Source organism: Hippocampus bargibanti, linkage group LG12 (assembly GCF_051943395.1).
Source record: "Hippocampus bargibanti isolate YZ-2025 linkage group LG12, ASM5194339v1, whole genome shotgun sequence".
Taxonomy (NCBI): domain Eukaryota; kingdom Metazoa; phylum Chordata; class Actinopteri; order Syngnathiformes; family Syngnathidae; genus Hippocampus; species Hippocampus bargibanti.
Window position 1 is genome coordinate 21,587,533 of NC_142745.1, and position 19,363 is coordinate 21,606,895.

Here is a 19,363-nt window from a genome sequence, read left to right on the forward strand (position 1 = left end):
AAAATAAAAATGTCTTTACACTTTTTTAATGACTATTTCCTTTCAAAAATGCCACCAATGCAAAATCCTCACGCTCTATTCACACGAAACCACGAAAAAAAACAGTGATTGTTGCAAGCGATAAAGATATCTGAATGCTACACAATTAAATACAGTACATGCATGAAAAACCAAAACTGCAACGTTCACATTATTTACGTTGATGAAGTATGTTTGGTCTGAGAACCGTGTTGGGCCCAAAAGCCGCCATTAGAGGGCATCCAAGCGCCATATAAGAAACGGAGGTGGCCTTTGTGCCTCTTTTTTTTGGGGTGAGAGATGTTCCCCCAATGTTGCCTCAAAATGGCACATATAATTCTTTAATCGATTGCCAACATGTATGCCATTGTTCAAGACGGTAGAAAATGTCGTCTGCTACACACGAGCTGGCGTCTGAAAATGAATATGGCATCTGCTACACGGCAACTGGTCACGTAACAAACTCACGTGACCAAGTCGACCAATGGCGCGACCGATACAGCGACCCATACAGCGACCGATACAGATTTCGTTAATGGTGGTTCTGTATAGAAACCCCTAAGCAAATATCGATTCACCTTAAATATCTTTTGTATCGATATAAACATAGCAAAATGGCCGGCGGGAGATGAAAAAGAGCACCGTCGTAACCGGATTATCGTAAAAACCACGAATCGTACTAAACGGAACAAATTATACATAAAAAGACTAGAAATGTGCACGGGAAATGAAAATAGTGTCCTAATAAGCAGTATTATCAATATAAACGATATCGATATAACGAGACTTTACTGTACATTACATTTTAAGCGCCTTTCAAAGCTCAAGGACACTTTACAGTCACAGACAAGCATAGGTACTATAATAAATAAAATACAATCACAAATAGAATGCAATAAATAAAATACAATTAGAAATAGAAACAAGAGAGAGGGCTACCCACAGAAAAGGCCATTTTAAATAGCTGGGTTTTGAGATGGGATTTGAAGGTGGGAAGAGAATCGATGTTACGAATCTTGGGAGGAAGTGAGTTCCAGAGTTTGGGGGCAGAGCAGCTGAAAGCTCTGTCCCCCATCGTGCTGAGATGGGCAGGGTGCACACAGAGGTGGAGGCAGGAAGAGGATCTGAGGGAACGAGACGGAATAGAAATTTGAAGAAGTTCACGTAAGTATTTTGGGACGTTGAACGGGATTACTTTCGGAACCATTTTACTTGTGAAATCCGAAAAGGGTGCAGAAGAAGAGGATTTGAGGGCTTGAGGGGATACCAGGGTGGTCTCAGCCTCGGCCCTAGGGCAAGTCGGCGTCGCTAAGGAATGCTTCTGGACATAAAAATCTCGACGAGGTCAAATAGAGAACAACGTTGTCTCCTTGCTCTGTTCTAGTACCTGTGCGTAGCGCAGTCTTCAGAGACTAAAGCCAAGTGGGCCGATGAATTAATTCATAGTTACGGTCATCTAATTTTCCGTTTGACTTTTGTTTTGTAAATTTGCTTCGTTTTGATTGAGCAATTTCATTTCAATTTTAGCTTTTTACTGAACTGTTCATTTGACTTCAATTAGTTTTATTATAACTAGTCTTAGATTTAGTTTTTCAAAATGCAAATTATGTGTTCAGCATTAGAAAAAAACGGTCGCAAAGGAAAGTAAAATAGATTTTTGACCTTCTTCTGCATGTACGCACAGCAATAACAAAATAAAAAAAGACCTTCTCCTGCATGTACGCACAGCAATAACAAAATACATAAATTACCACTGAATGTTGTTAATAATAAGAATAATAATAAGAATAATTATTATTATTATTGGATTGGATTTGCCTTTATTCGTCGCACAGTGGAGAAATTTACATTTCACAGCAGCAAAGTTATGAAAGGAATGAAAGTAGAAAAACAAAATGCAGGGGCTGCTGGAAAGGTAGCCACTCTCGCGGCGCCGTCTTGAAGTGAAAAGAACAAAATAACAAATAACATGACGACACAAAGACACAGAGAGTCATTCATTTTGAAGCACTTTCTGTACCATCTTTGTTACACAAAGCAGTTCCAGATGAAAGAGGAGAGGATTAAAGCGTCTCTTCACCAGTGGATCAAGGATATCATGGTGAATGTGCACGTCGACTACAAGCTAAATGTTGAAAGCAAACACACAGCTGTAGCATCCATTGACGAAAAGATCTCACATCTCCTGTCCCACGTGAATCTGCTTCAATTCCAATCCCCGATAGTTCCACATACGCATCGGCGCTCTGCACTGACGCTCCTTCTTATCGCGGGCTCCTCAAGCCATGCATCCATCCAGCCTCAGACTGTCCAACAACACCGACCTTTCCGCTGAACAAAGCGGGGCTGTGAAGATGCTGCCCATTACAGGCGCAAAAGAGCACAATGGCCCCAGAGCTGTCCAGCAATGATAGTCAAATGGCACCGACATTCCTCCCATTCAAAAACAGTACTGGCATATTCATGCTGCCGAAAAGGCGCAATCGCTAAGCACAGTCTCCTGTGTCCATGATGAATGTTGTGGCCAAAAATGCTGAAAAACAATACGCATCCGTTCCACACGACGCACAACAACACAAAGTGACAAAAGAAAACACGAAAACAAGACAAAAACAACAAAAAAAAGCAAGTCTCATGAGAGCACTTGCTGACGGCTGCCTACTCGGGCGCCATCTTGGACTCCTATTATTATTATTATTATTATTATTATTATTATTATTATTATTATATTATTATTATTATTATTATTATTATTATTATTATACATTACATTTTAAGCGCCTTTCAAAGCTCTCAAAGACACTTGACAGCAGAGGTCCCCAAACCTTTTCCTGTGAGGGCCACATAACTTTTCCCTTCTGTGATGGGGGGCCGATTATCAGTTTGTAACAGAAAAAGTGTGACGTTCGTAGGGGAGCTTAAAAAAATTGTTTTCCACAAAGCCACACATTACCAAATAACCCTTTCCATATAATAAGAATCAGAATCATCTTTATTGCCAAGTATGTAGAACACACAAGGAATTTGTTTCCGGTAGAACACGCTGCACTAGTATCGTCGTCAAAAGTGGCACTATACAGTTCCATTTTGGCTACTGTTGAAAGAGTTCAAAGTGTTCAAAGATTTAATGGCTTGGGGGGAGAAGCTGTTGCTGGATTTGGTGCGCATGGATCGGTAGCGCCTGCCTGAGGGGAGTAGCTGGAAAAGGTGGTGGGCAGGGTGCGGAGGTTGTTGTAGGATTTTCCGCGCCCTAGTTTGGATTCTTGCAGTGTGCAAGTCTTCGAGAGTGGGTAGGGCGGTGCCAATGATTCCTAACTGTCCGTTGAAGTCGGATTTTGTCCATTTTTGTGGCGTCCCCGAACCAAACGGTGATGGAAGAACATAGGATGGATTCGATGACAGCCGTGTAGAAATGTTGCAGCACCTCCTGTGGCAGGCCATGCTTCTTTAGCAGCCTCAGGAAATACATCTCTGTTGGGCCTTTCTCAAGACAGAGTTGGTGTTGACCTCCCACTTCTTGTCCTGGGAGACTGATTTCCAGGAACTTGAAGGTCTCAACAGTTGACACGAGGCAGTTGGATAGTGTGAGGGGTAGCTGTGGTGATGGATGTTTCCTGAAGTCCACGATCATCTCTACTGTCTTGAGCGTGTTCAGGTCCAGGTTGTGACGGCTGCACCAGAGCTCCAGCTGCTCCACTTGTTGTCGGTACGCAGACTTGTCGCCGTCTTTGATGAGACGTGGTGTCGTCTGCGAACTTTATGAATTTGACAGCTGGGTGCGTTGAGGTGCAGTCGTTCGTGTAGAGCACAGGTGTCAACGTCAAGGCCCGCGGGCCAAATCCGGCCTGCCACATCATTTTTTTCGGCCCGCGAAAGCAAATCAAACTTGTTAAATTCCATGATGATTGCTAAAATCTGAGCCAAAATTGAATATTTTTGGATGTCAACCACAATAAAAGTCATTATTCTTGACTTCAGATTTGAAAACGAGTTATTCATTAATTTGCTGTGTGCTCTATATGTAATATTTGAAGGGATTTAAACATTCTAATGGGTTCCCCAAATTCATAACGGCCCTCGAGAGGAAACCATAACCACAATGTGGCCCGCGGCAAAAAATGACTGACACCACTGGTGTAGAGAGAGAAGAGCAATGGAGAGAGGACACATCCTTGCGGGGCTCCAGTGCTCGTGGTTCGTGTTGAGGATGATATTTTTCCCAGTCTGACCTGTTGTGTCCATCCTGTCAGAAAGCTGAGGGTCCACTGGCAGACCGTAGGGGACAGACCAAGCTGGAGAAGTTTGGGGATGAGGAGTTCTGGGATGATGGTATTGAACGCAGAGCTGTAGTCCACAAACAGGATCCTTGCGTAGGTTCCTGTGTTGTCAAGGTGGTCGAGGATGTGGTGCAGTCCGATGTTGACTGCATCCTCCACAGACCTGTTTGCCCGGTAGGCAAACTGAAGAGGATCTAGCAGAGGTCCGGTGATGTTCTTTAGGTGGTTCAGCACGAGGCGTTCAAAGGACTTCATGACCACAGACGTCAGAGCAACAGGTCTATAGTCGTTTAATCCAGAGTGTGCTGAAATAAAACACAATAATAAAATACAATCACAAATAGAATGCAATAAATAAAATACAATTATAAATAGAAACAAGATAGAGAGCTCCACAGAAAATGCAATTTTAAATAGGTGGGTTTTTAGTTGGGACTTGAAGGTGGGAAGAGAATCGATGCTACGAATGTTGGGAAGAAGTGAGTTCCAAAGTTTGGGGGCAGAGCAGTTGAAGGCTCTGTCACCCATCATGTTGAGACGGGCAGGGCGAGGGGAGGGGGGAGCACACAGAGGCGGAGTGAGGAAGAGGATCTGAGGGAACGAGAGGGAATAGACATTTGAAGAAGGTCAGGTAGGTATGGGGGGTCAAGGTTTTGGATAGCTTTAAATGTATAAAGAATAATTTTAAAGTTGATTCTATATTTGACACGGAGCTAGTGGAGCTCTTGGAGGACGATGTGAAAGGATGATGTTCTGGTAATGATAATGGCTGAAAAATTCAAGAAGTTTGTGGAGAGGTTTCTGAGGGACACCAAAGAGAAGTGAATTGCAATAGTCAATCCGGGAGGTGACAAGACTATGAACGATGATAACAGTCGTGCGAGGAGTGAGAGACGGGTGAAGACGATTGATGTTGCGTAGGTGGAAGTACGCAGACCGGGTTCAGTTATTTATACGGGAGTTATGTTAATTATATTCACGAACGGAGAGGAAAATGAAGCAGCTAGATAGAGTCGCTAACGTTAACTTTCTACCTCTGCACTGTGATTGAGCGGCGACCCTTTCCGGGTGTAACCGGCAACTTGACTTGGCGCAAACAGGATGAGTGTGATAGAAAAAGGATGAATGGATTGAACAGCGTATCATTGCATTGCCTTATTTGTGCCAACGTTCATCGTCTCAAACTGAGGTGAACGGGTCGACCCAGATGTCTAAAAAGACACACTTTGTCCACCAGACATATAAATAAAACTCATAAAAATAAATAATCTGAATAATAATAATAATATCGCTTCTTTTTCATTCTTACAATGTATTGAATAAAGTGAGGAAGAGGATCTGAGGGAACGAGAGGGAATAGACATTTGAAGAAGGTCAGGTAGGTATGGGGGGTCAAGGTTTTGGATAGCTTTAAATGTATAAAGAATAATTTTAAAGTTGATTCTATATTTGACACGGAGCTAGTGGAGCTCTTGGAGGACGATGTGAAAGGATGATGTTCTGGTAATGATAATGGCTGAAAAATTCAAGAAGTTTGTGGAGAGGTTTCTGAGGGACACCAAAGAGAAGTGAATTGCAATAGTCAATCCGGGAGGTGACAAGACTATGAACGATGATAACAGTCGTGCGAGGAGTGAGAGACGGGTGAAGACGATTGATGTTGCGTAGGTGGAAGTACGCAGACCGGGTTAAGTTATTTATACGGGAGTTATGTTAATTATATTCACGAACGGAGAGGAAAATGAAGCAGCTAGATAGAGTCGCTAACGTTAACTTTCTACCTCTGCACTGTGATTGAGCGGCGACCCTTTCCGGGTGTAACCGGCAGCTTGACTTGGCGCAAACAGGATGAGTGTGATAGAAAAAGGATGAATGGATTGAACAGCGTATCATTGCATTGCCTTATTTGTGCCAACGTTCATCGTCTCAAACTGAGGTGAACGGGTCGACCCAGATGTCTAAAAAGACACACTTTGTCCACCAGACATATAAATAAAACTCATAAAAAAAAAAATCTGAATAATAATAATAATATCGCTTCTTTTTCATTCTTACAATGTATTGAATAAATTAGTATAAATAAGTATTATTAAATACATTGCAAGAATGAAAATTGTAAGGAGCAGTACATTGGGGAGATTCAACAAATTCTCTAAAAAAGACTTTATCAACAACGCAGGGATAATACAAGTGGGCCTCAATCGGCAGTACATTTGCACCTCAAAGCTAGCAACCACTCATTTGACGACAATGAGGTTAGGTTCTTAGCGAAAGAACATAGATGGTTTGAAAGGGGAGTAAAAGAAGCGATTCTCATAAAACAACAAAATCCTTCATTAAACCGGTCTGGTGGGGTGAGGTTCAATTTGGATCGTTCATACAATAGCCTGCTTAGGCAAAACAGGTTAGACAACATTCGTAATGGTGATGAGGTGATACCGGAGGGCGGGGGGCAAACCGGCCAGTCGTTAGTCAGGAATGTAGGAACAATCAGTGGGGCCACAGGGACTGGTCCTCTGCTCCCCCCAACCTGAGAGTAGGGACCTATCATAGCTGTGTCCGGCGCCGCCATGTCTGGACATTAGGGATATATAAATAGGGCCGATACGACCAGTAAGACTTTAGTTCGCTGACGAAGCCTCTTGGATAGGAGGCGAAACGTCCGACACCTTCAAAAAAGTACAGATGACGGCTGAAGAAACCTTCTCATCGATGGACCACTCCTGTACGACTGAGAGTTTACACAGACGAATAATAATACTTTTCATTTTAAGCACCATTCAAAGCTCTCAAGAACACTTTACAGTCACAGTCAAGCATGGGTACTATAATAAATAAAATACAATCACAAATAGATTACAATAAATAAAATACAGTTATAAATAGAAACAAGAAAAAGAGCTACACAGAAAATGCGATTCTAAACAGGTGGGTTTTGAGATGGGGTTTGAAGGTGGCAAGAGAAAGCCTTGTCCCCCATCGTACTGAGACGGGCAGCGAGGTCATACAGAGGTGGAGGGAATAATAATAATAATAATAATACGCAACTGTTGTTGTGAATGTGCTGTGTGTCTGTTTGCATAGAGGTTGTTGATTGCAATTCCTAATGCCGTACGCCATGTTGCCATGCCTGTCGCACTACTTTGTTAGTGTTCAGTAAGCTGTGGTCAGGGGAAGACGGCACGTCAAGTGCTCTGCGTCAATTTGGGTGACCAAGAAGTGAACGCCAGCGAGTGTGACCTGGACGACCGACCGAGTGCAGAGCAGGACTGTGCCATGTCGCCATGCCTGTCCCAGTCCGGTGATTCTAGACCACTTCCATCCTCAGCCAACGGCGGCCTCCGCAACGTCATTCCTCAAAGGCGATCACATCAATGGCGGACGGGGCCCTGGGGCGCGGTGAGCTAAATGTGAACAAGAATGCCAAGCCAGTCAAGGGAAGGGTTACCGAGCGCACGGTTAGCCCACAAGGTTCCGCACAGGGGGGAGGATGCCGGCCAGGTTTACAAAAGGGTTTGAGTGCAAGCGCGACGCTTAGTGACCGCACTGACTGTTTTTCCACCACGTTTTTGGCCGTTGATCCAGGATTGAAAAATGCGTTGTCATTGTGAATTTGCGCATGGGTCATAAGCGTATGTTCTAGAACTCTAACAAATTGCCCCCCCTACACCCCAGACGAACCTCATGAATGCTAAGAGTCTAGTCGCTTTGAATCGCATGCTGGAATTTCTTTGAGAAGAGCTTCCAGATGCGACTGTCTTTGCTCTCCCCATTCCTGTAACGTGCCCTTTCTTGGACTGGTTTCTTTTTATTTGTTTTTTTTTTTCATCTGCACCCAAACTTGTGAGCAATAAGAGCGTGCATCATGTGCTTCATTTTTGACTCTCCTGTTGATCTATAAACGACAACCGACACCATTTTTCTGTTTCCTAACTGACATCGTCATCATGCTATAAAACTTTGTTTTATAGCATGATGACGATAAAATACCCAAACACGCAGGCTGATATTTTTAGTCAAATGCAAAACATCAATAACAATGACTTAAAGTCTCCCTAAACTGCCACAACAGGAGCTCGGAACTAGGCAGATTCAGAAAGTCCCGCCCCCTTGTTCATCACATCACTATAAGTAACACACTGCTTGCTCCAGAATCAAAACAGTGGCTTCAGAGAGTTCAGATTCTGAGAAGATGCTTTTTCGTTACTCATCCAGTTATGAATATGATTAAAATAGTTCTGAAGAGGAAAGCATACATGTTTGCAATCGATTAAAGAAGTCCTTCTATATCAATTCGAGGCATCTGGACTCGAATGTAGCGGCCAGAAAATGCACAAGATGGCGCACAAGCTCCGTTGGAAATGGGCTTATTTGTACCCGGGGAATTTGTGTAAACTTACACCTTCTTTATGCGTGTTACCGCAATTGGCTACGACACACACCGATTGACCATCGCGTTATTCATGTAGTTTTACTTCTAATTTCGCAATCAACACTGTTTTCAGATGAAAAAAAGTACCCAACATGCATTGTGTGTCATTTTCTCGGTCAGGGGCGTTCCCTCTGTGACGTCACTTAGAGGATCATCATCACCTCGAAAACAAGACTTCCTGAATATTCAGCGCGAGTAACGTAAAACATCGCTATATGTTGTGGAATCTAAAATGCGCTTAGCAGAAGTCATTTGAAGTGATTTTACAAATTATGGTTGTCCTTTAAATCGAAGACACGATTGGTGTCCAATTGCGACTCGTATCACTGGAGAGATTTGGACTTCCAAAGGGAAATATTCTGCGCCTATTCCAGCATGGTTATGTCTCTGCCTGGATGCGGCACAAATGTGCTCGCTGTCTTTCTCTCTCTGTGTGTGTCATTGACATCACAGTGCTCCAGTACGTGTGCAGGAGGTTTTCAGCGGCGAGTGGTAGTGTGCCAGGATGAAAACGGCTACCCTGCCAACAGCTGCGAGCATCGCAGCCGGCCCAGTGAGCAGCGATCCTGCGAGTCGGGCCCATGCCCGCAGTGGATCCACGGCAGCTGGGGAGAGGTAAGGCCGACAGACACGGCTTGACTGGTGTTAAAGAGGCCGGTGAGAAAACCAAACTTTGGCATGCTTATGCTTGGATAATTACTTTGACTGCTTGTGAAGGTTGCATGAGAAATAGACATTTGAAAATACCTGACACCCAATGTCGCATTCCTTGTCATTCCCACGGATGACGTGCCGCTTTGGCTTTGGCTTTGTTTTTTTGAAACTGCTTTTTGACGCGCCATCTCCCGGCTCTGCCCTCAGTGCACCAAACCGTGCGGAGGCGGAATCAAGACCAGACTGGTGGTATGTCAACGCCAGAACGGCGAGCCTTTCAATGATCTGAGCTGTGAGATTCACGACAAGCCGCCGGACCGGGAGCGCTGCAATACTCAGCCGTGCTAATCTAGCACCCGCTGGTTTGCCGACCCGTGGCACTCACTACGCTCGAAAAAGGAAACAATACCCCCCTAAAAACAACATGACTCACGAGATTAATTATACAATGTTACCCCACATTTTTTGTTGTTGTTATTTTTGTTTAGTTTTTTTGGTTTTCAAACTGTCAGTCATGCTTGAGGGGCTTTTGCAGTGGGGAAAAGAAACAGTATGCACCTCTGACGTGAAGGGCCCTCCACTGTTTCCTTGAGACACTCGAAAAATTCATTTCCGTTTGCCGCTAAGGTGGACTATAGTGCAGTTTGGCGGAGACTGTGGATTACAACAAAACACTTATATGACAGTTGTGGCCAGAAGAACCTTTTATTTTCCCTCGTGACGCAACCAGGAGTCAGGATCCCATTATTGTTTTCCATACATAATTTATTGAGATGTTTTTTTTCCAGCGTTTATCTATTGTACATCAAATAAAGTTGAAAACAATTTCGCTTGTCTTTGCTTTTTTGTATCGGAACATTGGCAATTCTTGTTGACGTGCAAATACAGTGCGAGATTGTTGTGTATCCCGACGGCCTGGCGCGATGCGAGCAACGTTCACGCAGTTCCCACGCATGAAAATGGGTATAAAACTCGCTGTTGCGGGACACAGGGAATCAGAATCATCTCGGACTCACAGACTCATCCAGACTCAAAGAGACTTGCAAAGACCCGCACAGGCACGCCCGGCTCACACCACAGCACGACGAAACGCCTTGCTCGACTCCACGCCACGATCAATCTCTGGGACACATGATATCTACGTGTCACTTCTCTGGGAGATCTGACAACGAACCACTTTCGATTGAAGAGAAATGTCATGATGCGAAAAGAAATGTTAAATAACTTTGTGTTTTCTGGATTTTGGATGGGAGAAAGGTGCGTATTTCTCCCCATCCAAAACAGTATAGTCGGGCGACCACTAATTGTCTCTGAGAAGGTGATTGCAACCACCTGGGAATGGCCAATTGCCGCCGGGACCTGATTGGCCAGAAGCTAAGGTGAACCACCTTTAAAACCAGACTGAGGAAGTCACTTCGAGGAGGAAGAAGGGGGAGAAAGGCCAGCCTGGAGAGCAGTGTTTCTTGTGGTCTGCTGAAAACTGACCACCACGACATCAGATAAAGAAAACTCAAAATATCCTTCCTGGATCTGGCTTTTATCGTCTTTCCACCTGCTTGCTGTCTCGCCGCAGAACAAGAAACATCAAACTCTTTAAGCCTGTGATAAGAAGAAAGTCAGCGCAGAGCGCCGATGCACATATGGAATTGTTGCGCCTTGGAATTGAAGTGGATTTATGTGGGACAGTAGATGTGAGACAATATCTTTTCGTCATTGGATGCTAGAGCTGCGTGTTTGCTTTCAACATTTAGCTTGTAGTCTACGTGCACATTCCATCATGATTTCCCTGATCTACTTGTGGAAAGACACTTTGATCCTCTCCTCTATCATCTAGAACTTCTTCATGTAGCAAAGATGGTACAGAAAGTGCTTAAGGATCAGTGTCTTGGTTTGTCATAATGTCTGGATCTGTGCGGCCTCTTTTGATATTCTGAGGCTCCGATGCACGCCTCAGACACTCATTTTTTGTCACATAGGCGTGATGAATCCAATGTCAAAGGGGTGAAAAGTTTGTCACTCATCACATTGACATGTCTTTAAATGTCACTCAAACAAGGTCCTATTGGAAGGCACCCTTCTCTTGTGCTCACAGCTCGCAACTCTTGAGTCAACCGAGTGTGCCTACCTCAGTCTCCTCGCCGCCGCACCTTTGTCTGCTCTGCCCGGTAGGGAGTTTTGTTTGGCAGCCTGGGCCAGGCAGCTGATGGCCCCCAACGCAAATATGCATGTGAGTCATTTCCCAACTCCCCCTTTTTGGCCCGTGGCGCCCGGTGACGGCCGATCCCCTCAGCGCTTTTTCTTGCGGCCCACCCAGTTGCCTGCTCTCACTCACAAACATCTCAATACTTTCTTTGAGGGCCTCTTATGGCAGTGACGGCTCCTTATTCGCCTGAGCATCATCGCTTTCGATGATGCACGTACACTTAGCTGGAGGTCCAACATAATTTAAAGGACAACCGACACCATTTTTTTGTTTCCTAACTGACATCAGAAAAACGTTTTATAGCATCTAAAATACTCAACCGCCCCTTTTTTTGTGACGTCACGCCAGGATACTCCTTCACAAACTGCCTTGCTCCAGAATCAAAACAATGGCTTCAGAGAGTTACTCGTCCAGTTATGAATATGATTCAAATAGTTTTGAAGAGGAAAGCATAAATGTTTGAAATCGATTAAAGAAGTCTTTGCGTATCAATTCGAGCCGTCTGGACTCCAATGTAGCGCCCAGAAAATGCACAAGATGGCGCACAAGCGCTGTTGGAAATGGGCTGATTTGTCCGCTGGTAATTTGTGTAAACACACAACGATTCACCATCGCGTTATATATGTAGTTTTCCTTCTAATTTCGCGATCAACACAGTGTTTTCAGATGAAAAAAGTACCCAAAATGCATTGTGTGTCGCTTTCTCGGTCAGGGGTGTTCCCTCTGTGACGTCACTTTGGGCATCGTCATCAACTCAAAAACTAGACTTCATGAATATTCAGCGTATGTCTTAAAACGTAAAATATAGCTATATGCGGCGGAATCTTTGTAAAGTGCGCTCAGTAGAAGTCATTTGAAGTCTTCTTCTTTTCCTTTCGGCTTTTCCCCTCAGGGGTCGCCACAGCGAATAAATGTCCTCCATCTATCCCGGTTTTGTGCATCCTCTTCCCTCACACCAGCTACCTTCATGTCCTCTTTGACCACATCCATAAACCTACTCTTCGGTCTTCCTCTCGGTCTCCAGCCTGGCAGTTGAAGTCTCAGCATCCTTTTCCCGATATAGTCGCTCTCTCTCCTCAGGACATGTCCAAACCATCTCAGTCTGGCCTCTCTGACTTTCTCTCCAACGCCTCTAATATGAGTTGTCCCTCTAATGTATTCATTCCTGATCCTATCGAACTCAGTCACTCCCAAAGAAAACCTCAACATCTTCAGCTCTGCTACCTCCAGCTCTGCTTCCTGTCTTTTCTTCAGTGGCACCTTCTCCAGTCCAAACATCATGGCTGGTCTGACCACTGTTTTATACACTTTTCCTTTCATCCTAGCTGAAACCCTTCTATCGCACATCACACCTGACATTTTTCTCCAGCCGCTCCAGCCTGCCTGGACACGCTTCTTCACCTCTTTTCCACACTCTCCATTGCTCTGGACAGTTGACCCCAAGTACTTAAAATCCTCCACCTTCTTTTTCTCTTCCCCCTGTAGCATCGCTCTTGCACTTGGATCCCTCTCATTCACACACATATATTGCGCCTTGCTGCGACTGATCTTCATTCCTCTCCTTTCCAGGGCATATCTCCACATCTCTAGTTTCTCCGCCACCTGTTCCCTGTTCTCGCTACAGATCACAATGTCATCTGCAAACATCATGGTCAAAGGAGATTCTTGTCTAACATCGTCTGTCAGCCTGTCCATCACCATAGCAAACAAGAAGGGGCTCAGAGCTGACCCCTGGTGGAGTCCCACCTCCACCTTGAATTCCTCAGTCATACCGACAGCGCACCTCACAACTGTCTACAGTCATGATACATGTCTTGCACCGCTCTGACATACTTTTCCATCACTCCAGACTTCCTCATGCAATGCCACAGTTCTTCTCTGGGCACCCTGTCATACGCTTTCTCCAGATCTACAAAGACACAATGCAATTCCTTCTGACCTTCTCTGTACTTCTCTATCAGCATTCTGAAAACAAACATTGCATCTGTCGTACTCTTTTTTGACATGAAGCCATACTGCTGCTCACAAATGTTCACTTCTTCTCTTAGTCTAGCTTCAACTACTCTTTCCCAGAGTTTCATTGTATGGCTCATCAACTTTATTCCTCTGTAGTTAGTACAACTCTGCACATCTCCTTTGTTCTTAAAAATGGGCACGAGTACACTTTGTCTCCATTCTTCAGGCATCTGTTCACCATCTAAGATCTTGTTGAATAACCCAGTCATGAACACCACCGCCACCTCTCCAAGACACTTCCATACCTCTATTGGTAAATCATCAGGCCCGAGTGCCTTTCCCCCCTTCATCCTCCTCAGCGCCCTCCTCACTTCATCCTTGCTAATGCTTGCTACGTCTTGGTCACAACAGTCACGTCTTCTACTCTTTGTTCCTTCTCATTTTCCTCATTCATCAATGCAAATCAAAGTACTCTTTCCATCTTGCCATCACACTACTGGCACCTGTTAATACATTGCCATCTCTATCCTTAATCACCTGAACCTGCTGCAGGTCCTTACCGTCTTTGTCTCTCTGTCTCGCCAGCCTGTAAAGATCAGTCTCACCTTCCTTGCTGTCTAGCCGAGCATACAAGTCATCATAGGCCTCTTGTTTGGCCTTTGCCACCTTTACTTTAACCGTGCGCTGCATCTCCTTGTACTGCTGTCTACTCTCGTCCGTCCTCTCAGTGTCCCACGTCTTCTTTGCTAACCTCTTTTCTGTATACACTCCTGCACCTCCCCATTCCACCACCAATTCTCATTATCTACCTTTCTTCCACTCGATACACCAAGTACTTTCAGACCTGTGTCTCTGATTATGTTTGCTGTAGTTTGCCAGTCATCTGGAAGGACCTCTTGCCCACCCAGGGCTTGTCTTACCTCCATCCTAAATGTCATGCAACACTCTTCCTTTTTCAACTTCCACCATTTTGTCCTCACTTCAGCCTTTGGTTTCTTCATCTTCCTCACTGCCAGCGTCATCCTACACACCACCAACCTATGCTGTATGGCTACACTCTCACCAACCACTACTTTGTCACTGATTTCCTTTAGATGGCGCCGTTGACACAAAATGTAGTATACCGTGTACTTCTGCCTCCACTCTTATAGGTCACCCTATGTTCCTGTCTCTTCTGAAAGAAAGTATTCACAATAGCCATTTGCATTCTCTTAGCAAAGTCAACCACCATCTGTCCTTCAACGTTCCTCATCTGGAGTCCAAACCTGCCCATCACCTGCTCATCATCATTGTTTCCTGCGCCAACATGTCCATTGAAGTCTCCACCAATTACAACCCTCTCACTTCTCGGGATGTGCTGTATGATTTCATCAAAGTCCAACCAAAATGTCTCCTTCTCTGCCAGCTCGCATCCTACTTGTGGGGCATACCCACAAACAACATTGAACATCACACCTTCAATTTCTAGCTTCAGACTCATCATTCTATCTGATACTCTTTTTACTTCTAAGACATTCCTAACAAACTCCTCTTTTAAGATAACCCCAACTCCATTTCTCTTTCTGTCTTCACCATGATAGAACAACTTAAACCCTGACCCTAAGCTTCTAGCCTTGCTCCCTTTCCACCTGGTCTCCTGGACACACAGTATGTCTACCTTCCTTCTCTGCATCATGTCAACCAGCTCTCAACCGTTACCTGTCATTGTTCCTACATTCAAAGTTCCTACTCTTAGTTCTATACTCTTGGCGTTCCATTTCTCTCTTTTCCTCCGGGCACACCTCCCTCCTCTCCTTCTTCGACCAACAGTAGTCCATTATCCACTGGCACCTTGAAGGTCAACAGTACCAATGGCCACCGTTGTTAACCCGGGCCTCGACCGATCCGGTATGGGATTCATAGGTTTGATTCGCATATTTGTTTTGGCAAAAATGTTTACGTCGGATGCCCTTCCTGACACAACCCTCTGTATTTATCCGGGCTTGGGACCGGCACAATAAGACACTGGCTTGTGCCCCCTTGTGGCTACATTAGAAGTCATTTGAAGTAATTTTCCAAATTATGAACGCAACTTGTCCGGAGGTCTCCGTTGTCCGTTAAGCATGTGACGCTGAAATGTGTCTGCCAGATGCAATTGACTTTTGACTCTTGGGCAGCAGATACAATCCGCTTTGTCTCTGTGCCACAAACAGAAGGATTAGTTCTTTGTAGATTTATGTATTTATTTTCACTTCATGAAAATATGTACTTTTTTGGAATGGATTTCTTCGATTTTTCTTCACTTCCCAAATTTGACAATTAAAGCAAAGGTGAGGTCACGTTTGAGGTTTCTTGTTTTGCCGTGTGTTCTTTTCCATTCACATGGATGCAGTGGGAAGCCATAAGTCATATGGCATGTGAGCCAAGGTGTGCTTCATTTCACGTCTGGCTTTGGACAGAAGCCTTGTTGGTCAAAATAGCCTCTTCCCTTGCCATCGACTGAATGATGTGAATGTTTTTCATGAATGACGATGCACAAACCATGTTGTTTTAGGCGCCCGGTCTGGGCCTCTGCTGACCCCTCCGTGCGACCCCGTATTTGGCCGTCTGCTGCTGCAGCAGCGATTAAAATTCTTCCCGTCATGGTAGAAATTTACCATCCTGAGAATACCCTTTTTCTGGATGCCTGGCAATGTGCTCCCTCTACTTTAATGCGGCTTGATGACAATGTTCAAATGCGTGGGGCCTGGCGAGTACAACTCCGATGGGGCGGCCCGTCAGCGAGACAATGCTGTGCTGTATTGGCGCAGTCGGGGATCAAGTTTCATCTCCAATGGGGGCCCCGCTTCCTTGCCCCCCCCCCACCCCTGATCAGCATAGTTTTGGAGGGGGGCATGAAGCGACGGGAGGTGGCCGCATGCACCCCCTGCCCTTCAATAGGCTAGCTTCAAACTAGGCAGAGGCTTTCAAGGAGGAACTGCGTGCTTTTCAAAATGAAACTGCTGTGATCCAGTTTGCCCGTCATATGTCCGGGTCGCCGCAGAGAAGCTCGTAAAGCCCGCACAAGGCTGTTATTTACTGTTTTTTTCATGGAGTGTTTTAATTTGGCTCAGTGTTTGTGAGGCACAGGCATCTCAGTCCAGCAAATGTGCATTTACAAGTCTTCCTCAATGAATACATTATCCTTTTCTGACTTGACGTGCTCTACGCGAGACCAAAATGTTTAAAGAAATATCTAACTGACTGGCCTTAGCCTCTTACCATTTTCGTACTTTTACCGCCACAAAATAATTCATTCCAAGGAGCAAAAGTGAACAACCTTACCGCTCAACGCATGTGTGTTCCTTCCCTATTTTATGAGCCCATCACTTGCCGAATGTCTGGGTTGATAGGTCACATGCCAGCTTCCTGTCGAGTGCACGACGTTGCCGCGTGAGACGGCAGAGGTTCATGCTGAGCCACGTACCCGTTCAACTCTGAGCCTGTCACTTCCCATCCATCTGCCGATCCTCTCCTCCGGCCCCTTTCCACACTAACCTTCTCAGCCCTCCCTCTGTATGACGCACGCCACGCATGAGTGTTTGCAATGTTACAACAAATTAGACTTTGGATGACTCTGTCGACCCAGAAGTGACAAAACGTTCAACCGGGGTGATCCGTCCTAAAACAAGCACGAACCCCTGACGCTGAATCTCGACGTTGATTCCAAACGTTACACCACCGTCCCCGTCCAACTCTCTCTTCTCTATTTCTCTTGCCATGCTCAGCCTGTCGCGTAAATGGTGCACCTCTATGAGCAGCTCAGGCCTCCCTCTTCCTTGAGGATGGTAACTGGCAGCCAATGTGCCCAAAGACCCGGCGAACAGGGACGCTGCCGATTGTGGTCCCAAGTGGAAGACTCAGGTCAGCTTCTTTCACAAGCTGCGTAAAACAGTACTTCCACCGACGCAATATCAATTGTCTTCGCTCGTCTCTCACCCCTCACACCACTGCTATCCTCGTCCTCCAAGAGCTCCACTGGCTCCCGGTCAAATATAGAATCAACTTTAAAATTCTTATTTATATATTTAAAGCTATCCATAACCTTGCCCCCCCTTACCTATCTGACCTTCTTCAAATTTCTATTCCCACTCGTTCCCTCAGATCTTCTTCCTCACTCCACCTCTGTATGCCCCGCGCCCCACGATGGAGGACAGGGCTTTCAGTTGCTCTGCCCCCAAACTCTAGAACTCACTTCCTCCCAACATTCGTAACATTGATTCTCTTTCCACCTTCAAATCCCATCTCAAAACCCACCTATTTCAAATTGCATTTTCTGTGTAGCTTTTTCTCATTTCTATTTATAACTGTATTTTATTTATTGTATTCTATTTGTGATTGTATTTTATTTATTATTGTACATATGCTTTCTGTGACTGTAGTGTCCTTGAGAGCTTTGAAAGGTGCGTAAAATGAAATGTATTATTATTATTATTATTATTATTATTATTATTATTATTAGGCGGCCCGGTAGTCGAGTGGTTAGCACACCGGCTTCACAGTGCAGAGGTCGCCGGTTCGTGTCCCGGTCCGGCCTTCCTGTGTGGAGTTTGCATGTTCTCCCCGGACCCGCGTGGGTTTTCTCCGGGTCCTCCGGTTTCCTCCCACACTCCAAAAACATGCATGGCAGGCAGATTGACCACTCCAAATTGTCCCTAGGTGTGAGTGTGAGAGTGACTGTTGTATGTCTTTGTGTGCCCTGCGATTGGCTGGCAACCAATTCGGGGTGTCCCCCGCCTCGTGCCCGAAGACAGCTGAGATAGGCTCCAGCAACCCCCGCGACGCTAATGAGGAATAAGCGGTACAGAAGATGAGAGATGAGATGAGATTATTATTATTATAAAACATTCCCAAGTTTAAATCACATCCGTTACCATAAAGGTTGCCCGCCGGTGTCCAGCGAATGGGCCGATGAGCAGTCTGAGACAACGTGAGCCGGGATAGGCTTGGGCTCCGCTGTTCTGCCACTGATGGGAGCAAAGTGATTAGTACACATGTCAGCCTCGTCGGGAAGCTTTGAAACGGCTCTCGCTCTGATATGACACTGTTTTGTACCAATGCAGAGCACATGCATATTTAGCCAAAAAAGCCAAAAAAGTATTGATCAGGAAGACTCTGGTTACACTTTCATCTTCCCTGGAACACCTCCACAAAGGACCTCACACGACGATACTTTGGACTGTTTCTTTTCTCTCCTTTGAAGGGTAAAGTGGAGGTTTTCATTGCCACCTCCTTGTCTCTCTTTTTCAACCGTTTGCATGTGGGTGTGACATCTTTTGGCCAATTTCCCCCACTGGTCAAGAGTCTTTTCAGCACAGGAACACATCTGTACCTCAGACATTGGAAAGGTGCATCTTTGCACTGCAGCTTCAGGGCAGGAATGAAGCCAGGAGGAAATGATATTCACCTCCCCTGTGAACCCCCCATCCCCTCTTCCTCCCTCTGCTTGATAAGACATGCAGGTTGCACTTGCTTAAATTCTCTGGCTAACATACAATTGAAACATATGACTGGAACTGCTCGTCTCCAAATTTGTTTGTTTGTTATTCAGAGTTCTGTACAGCATTTGTTCGGGGGAAAAAATCAAATGAAAAGAGGCAAAACAAATCCTTGTGTCCATCGAATGCCTGCGCTTACGACTGAAAATAAATTCAATGAGTACGACAGAGTTGTGGACGTTGTGGAGCTGATGAGTGGCTGACATTTGCCAGACTATCAGTTGCCGTTGGTTCTTCATTCGGCAGCTACCCCAGCCACTACTTCAATTTGTCAGTAGACTTTTCTTTCAAAAACGACCCTCCTTCA

General features: G+C 45.1%; 1 protein-coding gene across 4 annotated transcripts in view; it reads left to right on the forward strand.

The window, feature by feature from the left end:
• The window catches only part of adamts9 (ADAM metallopeptidase with thrombospondin type 1 motif, 9), a 55,137-nt gene extending 44,930 nt beyond the window's left edge, over positions 1-10,207 (forward strand). For 3 of the 4 annotated variants that reach the window (XM_089009782.1, XM_089009779.1, XM_089009780.1), the window contains 3 exons: positions 7,446-7,694; positions 9,181-9,342; positions 9,589-10,207. In XM_089009782.1, the coding sequence (XP_088865908.1) occupies positions 7,446-7,694; positions 9,181-9,342; positions 9,589-9,729 (552 nt within the window). In that variant the 3' untranslated portion in view covers positions 9,730-10,207. The remainder of the gene's footprint in view (positions 1-7,445; positions 7,695-9,180; positions 9,343-9,588) is intronic. The other variant, XM_089009781.1, reaches the window with a different exon arrangement.
• Positions 10,208-19,363: the final 9,156 nt, after the last annotated feature.